Source organism: Crocodylus siamensis, chromosome 3 (genome assembly GCF_052110815.1).
Source record: "Crocodylus siamensis isolate JL-2025a chromosome 3, ASM5211081v1, whole genome shotgun sequence".
NCBI classification, from domain to species: Eukaryota; Metazoa; Chordata; order Crocodylia; family Crocodylidae; genus Crocodylus; species Crocodylus siamensis.
The window spans coordinates 81,737,802-81,755,688 of NC_143397.1; the positions used below are offsets into that span (position 1 = coordinate 81,737,802).

At 39.8% G+C, this 17,887-nt stretch overlaps 1 protein-coding gene across 8 annotated transcripts in view; it reads right to left on the reverse strand.

Moving 5' to 3' along the window:
- Positions 1-17,887, reverse strand: part of AOPEP (aminopeptidase O (putative)) — a 323,793-nt gene that overhangs the window by 79,830 nt on the left and 226,076 nt on the right. For all 8 annotated transcript variants that reach the window (XR_016441254.1, XR_016441255.1, XR_016441256.1 and 5 more), the window contains exons 12-13: positions 13,748-13,810; positions 13,047-13,130 (exon numbers count right to left, since the gene is read on the reverse strand). Coding sequence is in view for 5 of the 8 variants with exons in the window: in XM_090038607.1 (XP_089894733.1) it covers positions 13,047-13,130; positions 13,748-13,810 (147 nt within the window). In the remaining 3 variants the exon portion in view is untranslated. The remainder of the gene's footprint in view (positions 1-13,046; positions 13,131-13,747; positions 13,811-17,887) is intronic.

A 17,887-nucleotide genomic window follows, 5' to 3' on the forward strand; every position in this document is an offset into this window, starting at 1 on the left:
AGACAAAAGATCGAATGTATAGTGTGATGGAGAAACAAAAAGCTAATGGTTAATTCTACATCAGTTTTCCTTTACCAAAAAGTTACCTATAAACAATGTGCTAACCCTAGAGGCAACAATAGGAGAGGTACCAATGTGGAGTGAGGTGGACACACTTGAAGGGAGAGAGAAGCTGCAAACAGATTTAGACAGACTACAAAAGTGGGCAGATGAGAATAGGATGGGGTTCAACGTAGACAAATGCAGAGTGCTGCACCTTGGGAGAAGGAATCCACAGCATATATACAGGCTGGGGAGTTCTCCTCTTGAAAGCACAGAGGAGGAACGGGATCTTGGAGTCATTATTGACTCCAAGATGAACATGAGTTGCCAATGCCAGACCGCAGCCAGAAAGACCAGCCACACCTTGTCATCCAAAGACGCATCTCAAGCCAGTCCAGAGAGGTGATACTCCCCATCTATGCGACTTTGGTTAGGCCACAGTTGGAGTACTGCATCCAGTACTGGGCGCCGCACTTCAAAAAGGACGTGGCCAGCCTGGAGAGGGTTCAGAAGAGGGCCACCCACTTGGTGAGAGGGTAGCAGGACAAGCCCTATGAGGAGGGACTGAGGGACCTGAACCTGTTCAGCCTCAGCAAGAAGAGGCTGATGGGGGACCTGGTAGCTGCCTACAAACTCATCAGAGGAGATCAACAGCAAATAGGTAGAGCCCTTTTCTCCCCAACACCACTTGAGGTGACGAGGAACAATGGTAATAAGTTGATGGAGAACAGGTTTAGGTTAGAGATCAGAAGGCAATTTTTTTACAGTTAGGGTGGCCAAAATCTGGAACCAAGTTCCCAGGGCAGTAGTCCTCACCCCTACCTTGGGCAAATTCAAGAGGAGGTTGGATATCACCTGTCTGGGGTCTTGTGAACCCAGCATTCATTCCTGCCTGTGGCAGGGGGTCACGCTAGATGATCTGTTCAGGTCTCTCCTGACCCTAGCTACTATGAAACTACTATGAATGTGCCAGTGGCTGCCAGCACTTCTACTGCTGCGCTGTGTCATCTAATTCTGTCAACCACCGTGTCACCAAATTTCCCTTTAATGAGTAGCACATTTTCAGCATTAAATTACAAAAAACCCCCAACTTCATAGTAACGGATCGGTTCCAAATTTAATCTTAGTCATACTCAATGTGTGGCAGAAATGCCATTTATATCCAGAGTTCTCATTAAAACAGCAATGCAGAAAAGTCATAGAAACTTATAACAAAAAGAAGACAGAACCCCGCTACACTGCACCACAACTGCCATAAATACAGAAAGGTAACATGTCAAGAAAACAAATGTGCAAACTCCATTTTGGCTGGTACAACGCAAGAAAGCCATCAGCAGCACAACCAAGGAAGAAACAAGCCAAAATTCAGCAGCCAATAGGTCTGTTTTATACAAAAAGAAAAAAAATCCAGCTGAACAAATCAAAGCTATAAGTATATGGAAAGGTGTGTGCTGAAATGAGTGCTTTACCACTGAGAAGAAAAGAGGGTTTTGTTTGTGGGAGTTTTTTTAAGGGGTAAAAAAAGCCCATCTTGGCAGAACCTGTTCAAGACATGCCATATATAAAGCTTAATCTGGCTATATTTTGGACCCCACAAAGAAAATATAGATGAGAACGTTTTGCATCCCAGTTGCTTGTTAAGTCAGTCATATGCTTCATAAAAACTTCAAATAATTCTCATCTTGTAACCATGCCTAATTTAATATGAAAGTCAGAATTTCAGCTCAAACCCTTGGGGCACTCGGCTGGATTACTGTTAAATCTTTGCCAGTACTTTGGAAAAAGTCAGTGCTGCAAAACCCCACCCAATCCACTCCCATACCCCTAACTAAGCCAAGATGGTAATAAATTCAATAAACTGGGGAAATCCATTTGCACTGTGCTAGTGCCTAGGATATCAAGGACATCCTTGTAAGGGCATCTTTGACTTTCCACACTCTCTCCCTTACCTTGTAGCATTAACAACAAACAACATAATTAAGTGCTGAATTCTTCTAACCTGTAACTTGAAGCTAGTATATTCTTAAGTCTTACTTTGAAACATTCAGCAGGCCAATAATGGCGCCAACTGTAATACTTGCAGACAAGAACAGAAGCCTTCCTACTAGCAAAGGAAAACTTCTGGAAAAATACATTTTAATTCTGCTTTTTGCAATTCCTTTCCTCCACCAAAATCCCCCCCCCCTTTTTTTTTAACTAATGCTTTGCACAGCACAGCACGTGTTGTTGGCCTCAAAGAAACTATCCATGCTGATGACCATTTAGTGGTTTGGATACTCTCCATTTGGGCACTTATTTGTAATATTTTCCTCACAAACCAGCATATCTATTTTCAGAACAATAAAAGCTAGCATACATTTATCCACCCTCTCCCTAGCTTTCCAGTTTTTAATGTGTTCTATGAATGCCAAACTATTTTACATTTGTTTTGAAGGAAAGTAATCCAGAGTTCATGCCGTTAGGTCCATAATCAGATTTTCATAAACATTTAAAAAAATAATATGGCCAATTAAAACTCAGCACGTGTTATGCCTTCCAAAAATTACTCTTTTCATGGCAGCCTGACATAGTGTTCATTTTTCTGACACCCAATCAAAAATATTACAAGCCAGATTATGCAAGTGATTTTGGGTATATTAAAAATCTTCAGATAAAAGGGCTTTCTGAAGTTTTGTCGAAGAGGTGACACATAGTGCAGTGTGCACTGATGATAGTAGATGCATTTAAGCATTGGTTAATATATGGTTTGTAAATAAATATGGAGATGCACTGCAGAGCAACTTGACAAAAGGACTAAAATGATAACATTTGGGATCAAGTAATCCCCTATTTCCAAACTAGCTGTTGTCTTCTTTTGGCACCATGCAATAACAATTAGCAGTGTTCTGGATTTAAACAGCCCCTTCAATCCATCAATCCTGGCATGCTTTATAAACATTACTTAGCCTCTCAACTAACATATGAGGTAAGGTACTATTAGCTCCATTTTATGCAGGTATAAATGGAGGCACCAAAATCAGAACCTATGACTTCCTCTTTGTAGCCATGGAGGACTCAGCATGGCTTTGGGATACAGACAAGAGAAGAAGAATGAGATTCAATCAGTTTCTACCCTACATACCCCACAGAGTACAGCGCTATAGAGGCTTCTTGGCCCAAATACAAATGACAGATTTTGTGGACTGAGGGACACAAAGCTACTCAGATTCACACTTCTTCCATGTTGGAGGAAAGGGCACATCAACTATGTAGTAACTTCATGGCCTACGTTAAAATACAGTTACGTCTCAAGAGCAAACCAAATAGTTAAATAGGAGTAAATGGCAAAACCTATAGGAGAACCTGGCATTTGTGACTCCTAGATCTGTGCTTTATCTTATATTAGAAGTCCCTATAAAAGGTATGTAGTAAAGCTACAGAGTAAGAAAATAGTGGGACTTCAACAATTATTCTCTCACCAGATTATAACCCAAACCACATACCATGTCCAATTTAGACCAAGATTCAGAACGATGACTAATGTAACAGGCAGGACATTCTTCTATATTAAACCAGTTCAAAATTCTGTGTAATATCGTAGCTACTCAAAAACCAAACTGACCCCTAAAATAAAGCGAAAAAAAAGCATAAAAGAGAACCCCAAATAAACAGCATGCTTTTAGGGCCAGCCAAAGGATTAGTGTTACATGAGGAAATCAAGGTTGACTTTTTAAAATCTAAAAATAATTCTAAGAATGCTTCCTGTCTCAGGGCTTTGGACAAGAGAAAACAAATGAAAAGACTTACTGTCTACACAGCATCTAGGTCATTGGTATTACACAATATCCCTTCTTTAAAAACACACTTCAAACAAATTCCTATACAGGACATTCACAGGCTATAAGTGATTAAAAACAAGTGCAAGATACGAAACACATCCTGGAAGAACAAAACGGTTTGTTTTCAGGATTCCCAATGTCACTGCAACTGCACAGGAAACCAAAGAAAGTTCTACAATCTGACCAACTACTTATGATTAAATTTAGCTCATTAAAATAGAACGCTATTTTAAAAAATGAAGCGCATGCTGAAAATACTCCAGTAGGGTTGAAGATCAAGAGGGAAGAGAAGCACAAATCACAAGATATTCTGAGCCATAGCACACAAACCCCCACATATATATATTAAAGAAAATTGAGCACCAACCATCATTTGGGAAATGTATAGTACAGAATCATCAAATATTTATCCTCTCCTCTATGTTCTTGCTTCTTGGAATCACTTGCTTCTTTCTCTTTACTCTATGCTTCGTGAAGCACACACAGGCATGCTTTTCTCGTGCTTTGCCAGCCCCCAAATTACCAACCCCAAATACTAGTGCCTGAAAATATTAACACAAAACCTATTTCCATTCAAAAATAATTTAACAATCTTTTATTACACATTGCTATTTCACTTTGTATCACAAGTTATAGAAGCGCTTGTGCTGTCCCTTAGATACTCTAGACAGTTAAATTATAATGCAACATACACAAACACAGAAGTCTACTTTCAACGCCTCTATCCAAAATTAAAATTGATTAGAACATTAATAATGGCAAATCTATTATTAATTTATTTCTGTGTGACCTTGGCCAAGTCAATCTCTCTGTGTCTCCTTTCAGTAGCATTGAGAATATATGCAGTAAACGTTTCAGAGCTATTCAGACTTTACAGAAATTAGAACTAGAATTAGAATTAGGAATCTGGTTACAAATCAAAACAATCAATAGCCCCTTAAATTCTGAATGTCTGACTACAAACATTGTTAGCAATTAATTTATCTAGTATAATAAAACAGAAAAAAGGAAGCCAAGTTAGTTTGATAACCCAGAACTGAGGAAATTGAGAGAGAAAGGGTCAATAAAGAGATGATAACTTTGTTTAATAAACTATGAGCTGCAAATTATTATCTGCATGTATTGAACACTACATACTAAGCTGGTTTGGTTGTCTTACAAAATCTGAAGTCAACTCTATACCTTGAGTTTCTCACAAGAGGCCCTGAGGAGAGCCATATCAGGCATAGTAACTGACGGGGAGGGGAAGGCCGGGAAACACAAATCCTGCAACCATGTTAAGGTCTCCTTAAACAAGATAGGGGGAGTGGGGAGGGGGAGGACAGTGGTTTTGTCTATGCTACGGGATAAAAGGAAACCTCTCTAGGAAATTAAGAGATGGCAAACTCCATCTTCAATCAGAAAAGTAGTGGCTTAGAAAAGGGCCTTAAGGAGGGATGATTAAGGCCCTGGTTCAGGAAAACTTTTAAATATGTGAGTAGCTTTGTGGCATCCTCAGAAGTCCAGCCAAAATGCAAAGAAATCTCTTCAATATAAACAAAAACAAAAAGACAACTATATTTATTGCAGATCTGGCCTCTAGTCATTCTTTCTTTAAAATAAACAGGATTTCAAACATGAAAATGTTTAATGCTCTGTAGCTTGATTTCAATTTTATCCTGCAATCGGAAAGCAAGACTTCACTGGCCTTGGGCTCTAGGCAAGGTCCTTCTCCTTTCTCTCAGATGGCTAAGAAAACCGATTAGAAGGAAAAGTTCTTTTCATGTCTGCAACAAAGACCTGGCACCCTATAAATTTATTTACCATATTCTGTACATGTCCTAGGCAATACATACAGGGCAGAGTTAAAAAAAAAAGAGGAAATAAATAAGAGACTTTCTTAAGGCAGGGCAGTGAAGAAGTAAAACAATAACAACAAAACCCCACTTTTCCCTCCCCACTACAACCCCCCCCGCCCAACCTTTTCTTGCATCTTTTCTACTAAACAGTACAATATTACCAATTTTTGTTTTTTCACAAAGGGCTCTGGGCAAACAGGGGGTATCCACAGGCTGAGCTCCCTACAGTGTCAGGACCTTCCTTAACAGAAAAAAAGCAAAGGAAAACATTTAAATTTGCACCCATGCATAGTAAAAGCTGCCTGTTCCAATGCAGAGCCATAGCTGCCTTACATAACTTGAGGTTTAAATGGTTTATTAAATCTCAAGTCCCCCTACAAACCCTACCAATTTACATGTACAATATTGAGATTTCTGTTTTAATGCACATTCTAAATGTAGATATTTACACTGTGCAGATATTTACAACCTGTAGGCAAGTCACCTGCACACGGAGACTGGGTAAGTCATTCAATCTGTATTTGCCAAGGCCAAAATTTGCAGGGAGGTGGCATGTGCACAAACTATACATGTATAAAACTTAAGTATTAACATTTAAGGTTTTGATTCAGTGTGTTTAGTATACAACATATGCTAACAAAGATCACCATTTTATCTGAACCCATATTTGGTACCAGTGTCTGTTTCTAAGACTACAGCCACTGAAAAGCAATTTCAGAGCTTTCAAAAATCTTTGAAATGTCTCTGTTATGAAATGTATGCTTTGTCCTCTGTGTCTATATATTTATTTTAAATGACAACATCCACCCTTCCAAACTATTTTAAATGGACTTTCACAATATATGAACATAATCTAAACAAATAAGAGACAAAAAACAAGGACAACAGCTAAAAACAGTCTCCGTAAAAATGTTAATCCTATTTCTGACAATATGCATTAAATAGAATACTGAAATAAAGCATATACTCGAGCCAGCAGACCATTAAGACTTCTTTGAGTCATTACAGTCAATCACATCAATATGAACTTGGGGACATGTAAATCAAGTGGATTACTCAACCGCCATGCATAAGTCTGTGTTCTAAAAATCCACATGAAATTCCTGGAGAAGAAAAATTATGGAGTGTTTGGATGCTGCTCAACACTTTTCCAAATGAAGTCAGTCAGTCATTCTGGTTTCTAAAATGCGCAAAATGTGACAGATTTCTCTTTCTAGTCCCAAGGTCCAATACATTTTTGCAATTTTACAATTATACAAACACAAAGGGAAAGGAGACATTTGAAAAATATTTTAAATGGCCATGTGCTTTTTTCTTCTGCATTTTGAAGAGAACAAACAGAACAAAATGAGAAAACTCAGCTTATAAAATGGGGAAGAAGGAAATGTAAAGGTGCTGGAAAGGCAAAATGTCACTTACTCACTTTCAGCCATCTAAAATAGGGCTTTGTAAACAAAAAACACTGACAGACCCTAAGTGCACTAGATGGTGCTGCTAAAATAATGCACCTTATTAGTATCATATGATAATGTGCACAAATGTTAACTCATTAAAATGCCTCCAATGAGAATTACTGCCAAGTAAAGTGTCCTAGCACAGAAGTGTAACTAATTCTTCCTACAAATCAAACAACCTCCCCTCTAAAACAGCCTTTTTTCTTTCCTGCACAAACCTTGTGTTTCACATTAAAGTGACCTTAATCTTTCACTGCACAGGAGGGGATGGCTGCTGGCACTGAATCGCTATAATTAACAGTGATGTAATTATCTGTAAACTTTAAACTGTTTCAACACATGGTTGTGCTGGCCCAAGTTCTCCTAATTTAGAAGTGGTCATCTCAGACAAGGAAGGGGAGCTAGTGCATCATACACGTGGCAAGGAGTTGTTGTCACTGCAGCAAATAGTTGGTTTAATGGAAACTGACAGATGGGTATCATTAACAATAATAAAAAATGTCTAAAGAAATGAATTTGATACAGTTGATTCTACAGAACAACGCTTAGACACAAGTATCTGAGCACTGAAAAAGAAAGGAGGATTCCAATATCACACTGTTGTTATTAAGGGGCAATTGAAACCAACATCAGAATCAGGCTCAATTTTTGTTATGACTCCATCAAAAAATAAATTTCTAATTAAATACATGTTTGCATGTACACACATGCACATGCATGAACAAAATATTTCCTTTTTAACGCTGAAGCCACTGTAAAGAACTTGAAGGCTATGATGACAATCTTTATAACTTCAAAAAGCTTTAGTTTTAAAAATTAAGTGCTATACAAATACAGGTATTTGAAGATGTGAAGTTAAATCATAAAATATTTATTTAAATGAGCAACAGTTATATTCATGTACATACTTATGGATACAGAGTGAAATGTCAGGGATATAACTCCATTCTAAAAAAATGATAGAGCACTGTAATTAATATCATAGCATTTATTGTAACAGTTCACATGTATGAGGTACTGCTGAATCTCATAATTGAATTATCTTTCTGTTTGCCTAAGGAATGAAATATTATATGTAGGCCATGAAAGCTTGCTAGAGACTTTGAACGAACCTGCAGGATTTGGCAATAATACCAAAATCTGGCAAGATGCAGATTCTTTTGAACTCTTACACTAATCACTCTCTGTATGGGTCCTCATCACAGTTTTTTGACCAGCGGTATATAAGTACTTTAGGAACACAGAAGTTGCTTCACAGAATTTGTGAATTAAGCAAGAAAATTCAATACTGTTTTGAAGTTAGAAAAACCCTATATTAAAAAAGAAAATATAATATAAATATGTCATATCTATACAGCCACCCATATTTATGTCATCTGGGGCTAATGCATTAAATATTATATGCCTCTTTTGACTACTATTTGCTTCCCTCCATTTTTACATGTTGCATGTAAAAGCTCAAAACCACAGTTATATATTAAAACAATGATGGAATCCAGTTATTCTCTTTCAGTTACATGGGTTAATTTGTACTCAAATTATGAAAATGGCTTTATTATATTATTAGGAACTTAACCCAGAGTTTCAGAATCAGGTTTTTCAGGTTATTGTCAGAACTTGAAATATTGCTGATAATTGCAGGTCTTTGGAGTAAGAAGAAAACAAATAATCATCAACAACAAAAACTAAGACAATATCATCTTTGGTAACCAGAAGATTTACAGAGATGAAAAAATCCTATTTCTAAGGAAACAGCATAAAATATTCTGCAAAAATTGAATCATCAGTCAAAGATTCAAAAGAAGACTTAAACTAAAAGGTTAGAAAAAATATAAGTGCAACTCTGATAAAGGACATTTATTGTCCTGATTATTTATTTTGTACATGCCCTTCAGAGTCATTTCACATTCCTGGTGCACTATTCTAGTACATTGATTCTCCTACTCAGAAGACATCCATTGTTTTCAAAAAGTAGCTTGCACATTCATTTTCAAATTCCAGGCATCTGAGGCAACACTGATGCTGAAATCTGGGGTGAACCAACATTCAGAATTTCTAGTCTACTAATACAAAAATTAAATATTTTCCTTCCCTCTGCAGACTCAGATCGCATGCACACTGTGAAACTGCTAAACTAAAAAGTTATTTTCTTCTGGGTAGTCCTCAGAACTGGCGAGAGTAGTGGAATTTCTCTCTAAATAGGTACAGCCCAGTATAGCAATACTATTTATCAGATTCAGAGCATATTAGGAATTTTAAATGATCAATTTTTAGAGTTCTACCCTACAAAATGTTCCTATGCTGTACATTTTCTGTCCTGATCCACACTAGTAATCTGTTAGATCTACTTACTAGCTCATAGTTTGGGTGACGAGACAGCAAAATTAGGAAGATCTACTGAGAAGACAGGAAGGGCAGTATGAGGGAGGAGCAGGAGTGAACATATACAATATAGAGGGTAAAAGAGAGATTGAAAATCAGTGGCAATGGACTACTGTCAATGGAATGCAGAGGATAAAGGGGACAGAATTCAAGAGATGCCACGAAAAGGCAGTCACGGGAACTAAAAGTAAAGAGAAAACGGAAGAAAAGTATCACAGGAGTCTGAAAAGGAAGAAGAGGATGTAAAAAACTAGAGATTACTCAAGAAAAGGTAAAGCACTAGACAGAAAGTGACAAGAGCAAAGAGGAAGCTGGAACAGGGAAGAAACAAAAATGCAAGAAATGTGCAAGGGACAAACAAATGTAAAATAAAGATAGCATGAGAAGACAGCCTAGGAAAATGAGAACTTGTAATTACTGATTTAGAAACTAGCTCTCATCTACAGCTATTTGTTATATCGTCTTAATTCATTCTGCTCTGCTCCATAGCAGAGCAGCACCACATTTTTAGACAAGCTTCTCTGCTGTTGTTTTGCACTACACTGGAGTGCAGTTACCACTGCTGTTACAACAGCTCATAGTCAGCAATCGATATCTTCAAACACTCTTTTTAAAAAGTATATATTAAAAACCGGCTCTTGAAAACTTGACTCCTAAGAGATAGTTTGGTGCCCCTGCAATCCCCTGCCTGTTTCAACAATCTTCCCTCATAAACATTCCCCTTATTCTAAAAAGGGATAATTACCCCTATTCAATATTCTGCACTTGGTTGCAAAAGAGCCGCTTTGTTTTCTTGGTGTCGTGCAAGAGAACTGAAAATGTAATTTTCCTATTGTAATGAAATGAAAACAATGGGCAGAGGAAAAAGTCAGCTGCCCTAGGAAAAATTTACAAGGCACAATAAATGAGTTTAGTCCATGCCCCAGAGGATAAGCAAAAAAAAAAATGCAGTTCAGTTTTAAAGCTGTGGCAAAACACACTAGGTAACTTTATTTGAACTAGAATGGTGATATGTGCCTAGCCAGCTGGTGACAAACACTGCTTTTCTGTTGACTCTCTTCCCCTTGCTTCTCTCCTCCCATTCCATGTCCCCGCCCCTACCATGCATCTTTCTTCAAAGCCCCCTTCATTTTACACTGCTCCCTGCTAAGGAACAGCATGTACATTTTTGTTTGAAATGGTTTCTGGTGGTTTTGGACTCCAGGATGGACACAGTCAAACATGTAAGCACAGCTCGGCACCATCTTCACTGACTAGCCAAATCATGTCAGAAACTATTTCAGTTGGAACCAAGTTTGAAATCAGGTCTTTAACACAGTTTAGCTGGGCCAGAATCTCAGAGATCTTTCCCTTTTATTGTCCCTTTAAAGCCTCCAGTCCCTTCCTCAACATCCAGCATTGCAGCCATCACCCTTCGATGTGAAGAACTCCACGCTGCAGGCCTTGTCGATTCTGTTTCTGTACCAGACAGGAGGTCAGTGATAAACACTTCTCCCTTCCCCTGGGGTTGCCAGATAGCACTCTGAATCTTTGCTGGTCAGCAGAGTGATGGACTGAGAATCATTAATATTTATGTGTATAAGAGGAAAGTGTATCCATTTCCCATTAATTTTATTTCAAATTTCTCTATAGGGCTACAAAGAACCACCATTGAAAAAGATCCATTGAGCCTTTACACTATTTTTACATCCAATTTTTTTTTTTAAATACAGTAAATATTTACATTTCTAATAAGGCTTCTCTATGTTCCAAAGTTTTATCATTTTAACTAAACTGGTGTAATTATAATAGGAAAACCTCTACAGTATGAAAAAAAATTATAGTACTGTACAATTGCTCATACTGGCAAACAACTCACACAGAAAGTGTAATAAACTATAATAGTTTAAGGTTCCTCTACACCAGTCTGACTGTGTCTAAACTAGAGGCAGTATAACTAGTTTAGCTTCAAAAAAAAAAAAAAAATGAAAGAAATAAAAAGTAAGGAAAAATCATGTCCCCACCCAAAAGAGAGCAGTACAAAATTTGTTTGTAGACCATGCCCAACAGTACCTGAAAAATGCGGCTTTTCCTCAAGTTACCACTTTCACACCATACGTTATTTTAGTTTATACTTTTTGCTTTTTAAAAAATAATTAATTAACCCTAGTATAATTCTCCATTGTATCTGAAATACAAAAAACTGTATGTAAGCCTTCCCCTCACGTTATCAGTTAATACAATAATTTAGTGATATGCCTGCATAGACCAGAACTTACACATTAGTTTGTTTCTCTAATATGCAAAAATGCGTGCATTATTCTTTTACTGTATGGCCTATCCCTATTACAAAATAAACTAAATTTACCCATTTTTAGCAACTGCATCCCTTAAATTGATGAAAAAACTAGCATGTCACACATACAACAACAACGCACTTTGTAGACGTTTGTCAAATACTGCAATGCCCATACTAAGGCAACACATCCCAGTAGTTGGCAGCCATGCTATCAGCAAGAATTTGGCTACAGAATCAGCGGTGATTCATCATACATTCTAGAAGCACTGTTGAAGCAGCAAAATAACACACTGCTATTTTAATCCTTTAAAGCTAGCAATAATCTTCTAAAAAAATATTAAAAACCGGTCTCAGTAAATTCAAAATAAGGAAAAATAAAATGAAGGTTCTGGTAAAACATTTCAAAATGGATTTTTATTCATTAGTGCTAAGTGGTCTCAATAGCAACACTTTCAAAAAAAAAAAGTTTAATAAATGTTAAACGTTTTCTATAAAACAGGAAAAGCAGCTAGTCACTTACCTCATTACCCTGTAAATTTAAGGTTTAAAATTGTGGTAGTCTTATAGCAGAACTACAAATAAAAAAATAACCTGATTAAAAATATTTTGAATCAGTTTAGAAGATAAGTCAAAGAAATGTTTTTGTAGAGGCTTTGGAGTAAACACCAATGTAGAGCAGCCATGTTTTTATGGATCTTTCTCCGCTACAAATGGAAGATGCTTTCAAAGTGCATATTAAAAAGTATCAGCAATATGTAGTGAAAATATTTATTTCTGTACTTTTGTCTCACTTGCCCGCAGGCACCCATTACTTTTTTTATTACCCTATCCTGAAGAATTAAAAAAAAAAAAAAAAAAGGCATTTTCTAACTGACCGTAACTGAACTTTTTTTTGCAGTGACAAATAATAGGGCAGGAACTGTCAATAACCTTTCAAGTACTACTGCATTTTCTAATAGAAGTGTTCAGATCTTTCCTTCTCAAAATGCCTGTGTTAAACAGAAATGTAGTTTTTATCTCAACTGATTATGGAATTCTTGTTAGATTATGTATTTCTTTACATAGCAAATATACAGAGAGGCATTAAAACTTTTTCTTGTGCGTGGTGTTTTAAGTACCCAGTCAGCGCAGCTTACGAATGTTTCTTTTCAGCTCTGTGAAGAGTGTCCCGTAAACGCATTTAGGATGTACCACCTCTCTTCCGATTATATAAGTACACGTCAAGAGCCCGTACCTTTTGGAAGGCTACTTCATCCTCACCCCTCTTCCTTTTGCTGCCTTTTCTGGCTCTCCGGTTTACTTGAATCCATTTTGCGACCTGCAGTTCAAAACCACAGTGCTTTTTAAAGAGGAAAAGATGTGACCTGAGTGCAGCTACTCAGCATGAGTAAGAAACTATAAGCACAGTTTTCCATTGCTTCATTGGGGTGGGGGGGAGGGGGGCAAAAAAAATCCCACTTTTCCAGTCTAGAATGACAGGTTCTTAGGTAATGCAGTTAGTTGCTTGTGCATGGTCAAACTAGGTTTTCTTCCTTCATCTCCTACAGCGACTTTTCCTTCCTTTTTTTAACCTCTCTAATGCAACCTCACTGTCGAGCTTAAGTATTTTAAGCATCAAGAAAAGACACGGCTCATGCCGTGAAGTAGCAACCGTCTCGCTGGTGCGTGCCCAGACCTTATGAAAAAAAAGCCTCCGCTGCTTGCAGAGGGATGTCCACCCACCCACCCGCTCAACCCTTGCTCCCGGGTGGCAGCGCCAACTTTCAGCGAGCAGGCCCACCTCTGTGCAAGAAATAACACGGGGGGGTTGGGGACCGGTCCTCTGAGCAATGCCTTTTCCTTAGGGGCGAGGTGGGGGGGGGACCTGGGAGGAGGCGGAAAGGGGCAACAAAGCATAGACAGCCACTAACTGCAGAAGCCCGGGTCTCTCCTCACCTCGGCAGTCACTTGCTGGACGAGGCGACCCTCCTTCCAAGTGCGACTCTCTTCCAGCAGAGGCTACAGGGAGGGGAGACATAAAAGGGCAGGTTTACTCGGGCTTCCTAGGCTGCAGCTTGGGTGCAAAGAGGCTCCCCTCCTTCCCCCCCACCCCTTCTCACATCCCTCCCTCCTTCCCTGCCCCCGGCATCGGATGCAAAACTTTGCCGTGTCCCGGCGGGATGGCGGCGCGGGCTCGCCCCCTCCCCGGCGCCCGGCGCAGGGCGGCGTTACCTCAGCGGCCGCCCGCACTGCCCGCTCCCCCGGCCGCGCTACGCCGCGGAGCCGCTTCGGAAATGAAACACCTAAGCGGGGTGCCCCGCGCTCCGGCCTCCGCCAGCCCCGGCGGGGAGGAGGAGGAGGAGCCTGCCTTAAAGATGTAGAGGCTGGGCTGCGCCCTCCCCTCCCCTCCCCTCCCCTCGGTCCGGGCCGAGGTGCTTCCCCCGCCGCCAGCCCCGGCTCTGTGGGCGCGGGTCAGGGGCTTCCCGGGAGCTCGTGGCCGCCTCCGGAGAGGGATCAGACACCGCCTGCACTGCTCCCCTCCACAGCAATGTCCGGGGTGTTTTCTTCCCCGCAGCATCTAATTTACATCGGACTGACATTTCCAGTCATTTGAACGTGCACAATCTTGCAGGGTGGTTCTCGCGGAGCCGGGACTTATTTCCGGGAAGAAAGGAGGACTCCGTTTATGAAGCAGTTAAACAGCTTGATTTTTTTTTTTTAAGGGATTCACATCTACCCTGACTTCATCCAGTCAGGTGATTTCCACTGGAGACTCTGAAGGGCATTTTAAAAGCAATAACTGAGTTAGCTGTGTGCTTGCAGCCCTGCCCTGTCTAGGAGTCAGGTTATATAGCACAGCGCACGTGTCACTTCGGCCCCGATTCAGCCAAAAAGCTGTGCTAGGGACCATCTCCCGCCAGTGCACGTATTTAATCTCCCTGTGCCTGAAGCAGGGTGTTGGTGCCCGAGCACTTGCAAAGAACAAATGTTTCCAACTGTTTAGTTGGTCTAGTAAAAGATATCACATTTACCCAAAGAACCTCGTCTGCTTATTTAATCCAGGTGTTGGTTTTTGTGGCTCTGTAGCACTGGCTTCTCCCTCTGACAGTTTCCCTTTGCTCTGCAAGTGATAACTACTTCCCTTTCAAATTCATTAACAAAAATGAGATTCAGCTCCAGCAACAGTTCTAGCTTGGACTGGGACTGCTGCTTTCTCAAACCTGGTACTTTTAAAGCACCTGAAGCCTGAAAGTTTCTCTTCTTGCTCTGCCAAGGTTGTTCCAGCAAAAGATACTCACATGACAAATCTTGCTAAATGCAAGGGCAGTAGGCTGAGTATCAGAGGACTGTCCCCTGTGCATATATACAAAACATTCACATATGCAAAACGTTCAGATATAGGAGATACCCATTATACAATGGCACCAAAAATCATGCACAATGGTCAAGAAACTGTATAATTTTATTACAAACAACTCGTCCAGGCACCTATACCCACTATTTTGCATTTCTGGTAACTATGCTGGAAGTTCATAGACTCAAAGTGTTCCTATAAAAAGAGCTACCAAGTGAGGTTCTACAAGTATGGGATTTAGGTACATTTTTAAATGCTTTGCTTGAACTGGCAACTTAAAACTGGATATAAAGAAAAGGTGAAATCAAGCAATTTATGCCAGAGAAAATCTGAATGTTGAAAATTCATAAATCAGGATTTAGTACCATATTTGAACACTGTTATATACAATATACACAAAAAGGACAACTTTGTAAAGTAATCACGTGGGACATTTACACACCTACTGGTAAGGTATTTTAAAGCTTTTTAAACATACTTTTTACTCAGTTGTACTTAGAAGAATTCCTTCAAAGCCTCAAATAGAAAGCAAGCATCAAAGTAAGTATTTTATAGAATTAGATAGACTCTGTAAACAGATGTAAGTAAATAAGGTAGGTCAAATTAGTGCCTACTAAATCTTCACAATATCCCTTTAACTTTATCACTTTTCTTTTAAAAAAATCTGTCCTACCCTTTTTCCTTTATTGCCACAACATCCTTCTTTCAAGATCAAAGCCTCAGATCAAAGCCAAGATCAAACTCCATGCTTTAAATAGAAGCAACTTTGCCATGAAGTATTACACAAAGAAGAACTTCTTAATAGAGATATCACAGCAGAAAATCTTATTTCAGTCTTTTATTTCACACTCACAACAGAACTGCTTAAAAAGGACGTTGACATAGCAATTGTGTTTTATACAAACACAACAGATCTGCTAGTGAGTGGTAGCTCTGAAAGCTGCCGTAAGCTAACACTTTAGCTCCCTGTGCATTCAAATGGAGAAAGAATATCAGAGCATAGTTCAAAAAGAGAACAATCATAAATCTGAACAAGAAAATTAAACTGCTGACAGCACATTTAATTTAGTGCAACTACCTTAAAAAACCCACAGAAAACACTTGGATAAGTTTACAGCCTAAATCAACCTTTTTGCACACAGATATTTTTTGGAAGGTCATGGTCAAGAAACTGAGATTGTCCTAAAATATTTTTTAAACAATTGCACCTCCTCTTCCATCATGAGAGAGAGGTCCAGGGAAAACAGAGTTACAAAGGACACAGTATCCCCCGCACACTTGCCTTGGGGATCTTTTAGGCAAATACAATATGTATAAGCATGAAAGGCTGCCTTCCTTTTTTATGCCAATGGAGTCACAGCCATTGGGAGAACTGCACAGGAACAATAACAATTTAAAATTACGATGATGATGATGATGATAATACTGCCTGGATGTTAGTTCCCAACCATGTTTTCAGATCCAATCATGCTGCATACTGTTCACTACCTTAAATAATCTTCAAAGAGTGCAATTCATGCACATGTCTGGGGTAAGTGCTGCAATGCCTAGGCCCCTCAGTCTGGCATCTTCCCAGTGAATGACATTGGGATAGAGAGGGGGTGATGCTATCCCAGAGCTGCTCTCAGATGTTATTTTCTTTCCTGCCATGACTTAGATCTACTTTCAGTTAGGGAGTTAGTTCCACTTGGTGATAAGTCCAGGCCTGCTGGAGGAATTTCTTCGTGGGGCTCTGCCTTCCCTACACTCCACCCTTACTGGGATCTGGGTCAGGCCCTCCAAATTGATCCCCTGCAAGTCAACCAGTCAGGTCTATTTTTCACCACTGTCTGCATAGGGATGCTCATTTGCTCTCATCAGTGAACTAACAGCACTCCAAGATAAGACAACTGAAGTCAATTTACCCCACTCAATAACTGTGTCATAATGGTACATTGGCTGATGTCCTTAGCTGACTCAAACAGATGGGTTTATCTTAGCCCACCCCGCTTCATCCAAGGGTTCGTAGATTCATAGATGCTAGGGTTGGAAGGGACCTCAACAGATTGTCAAGACGGACCCCCTGCCTAGGCAGGAAAGAGTGCTGGGGTCAGATGACCCCAGCCAGATGCCTATCCAGCCTTATCTTAAAGACCCCCAAGGTAGGGGAGAGCACCACCTCCCTTGGAAGCCCATTCCAAATTTTGGCCACCCTTACTATGAAGAAGTTTTTCCTGTTCCTTGTTACCCCAAGAGGTGAACAGAGCATCTCTGATCCCTTGCTGTGTCCCCCTAATGAGTTTGTAGGTGGCCACAAGATCGCCTCTCACCTTCTCTTGCAGAGGCTGAAGAGGTCCAGGTCCCTCAGTCTTTCCTCATAGGGCATGTCCTGTAAGCCCCTAATTATATGAGTGGCCCTCCTTTGGACCTTCGTGAGGCTATCCACATCCTTCTTGAAGTATGGCGCCCAAAACTGGATGCAGTACTCCAACTGCAGTCTTACCAATGCCGCATAGAGGGGAAGTATCACCTCCTTGGTTCGATTCATCATGCATCTGCTGGTGCATGATAAAGTACAGTTAGCTTTGCTGATGACTTCATCACACTGATGACTCATGTTCATCTTGGAGTCCACTATGACTCTGAGATCCCTTTCTCCTTCTGTGCTGCTGAGAGGGTACCTTCCCAGCCAGTAGGTGTGCTGGATATTTTTGCGCCCTAGCTGCAGCACTCTGCACTTGTCCTTGTTGTACTGCATCCTA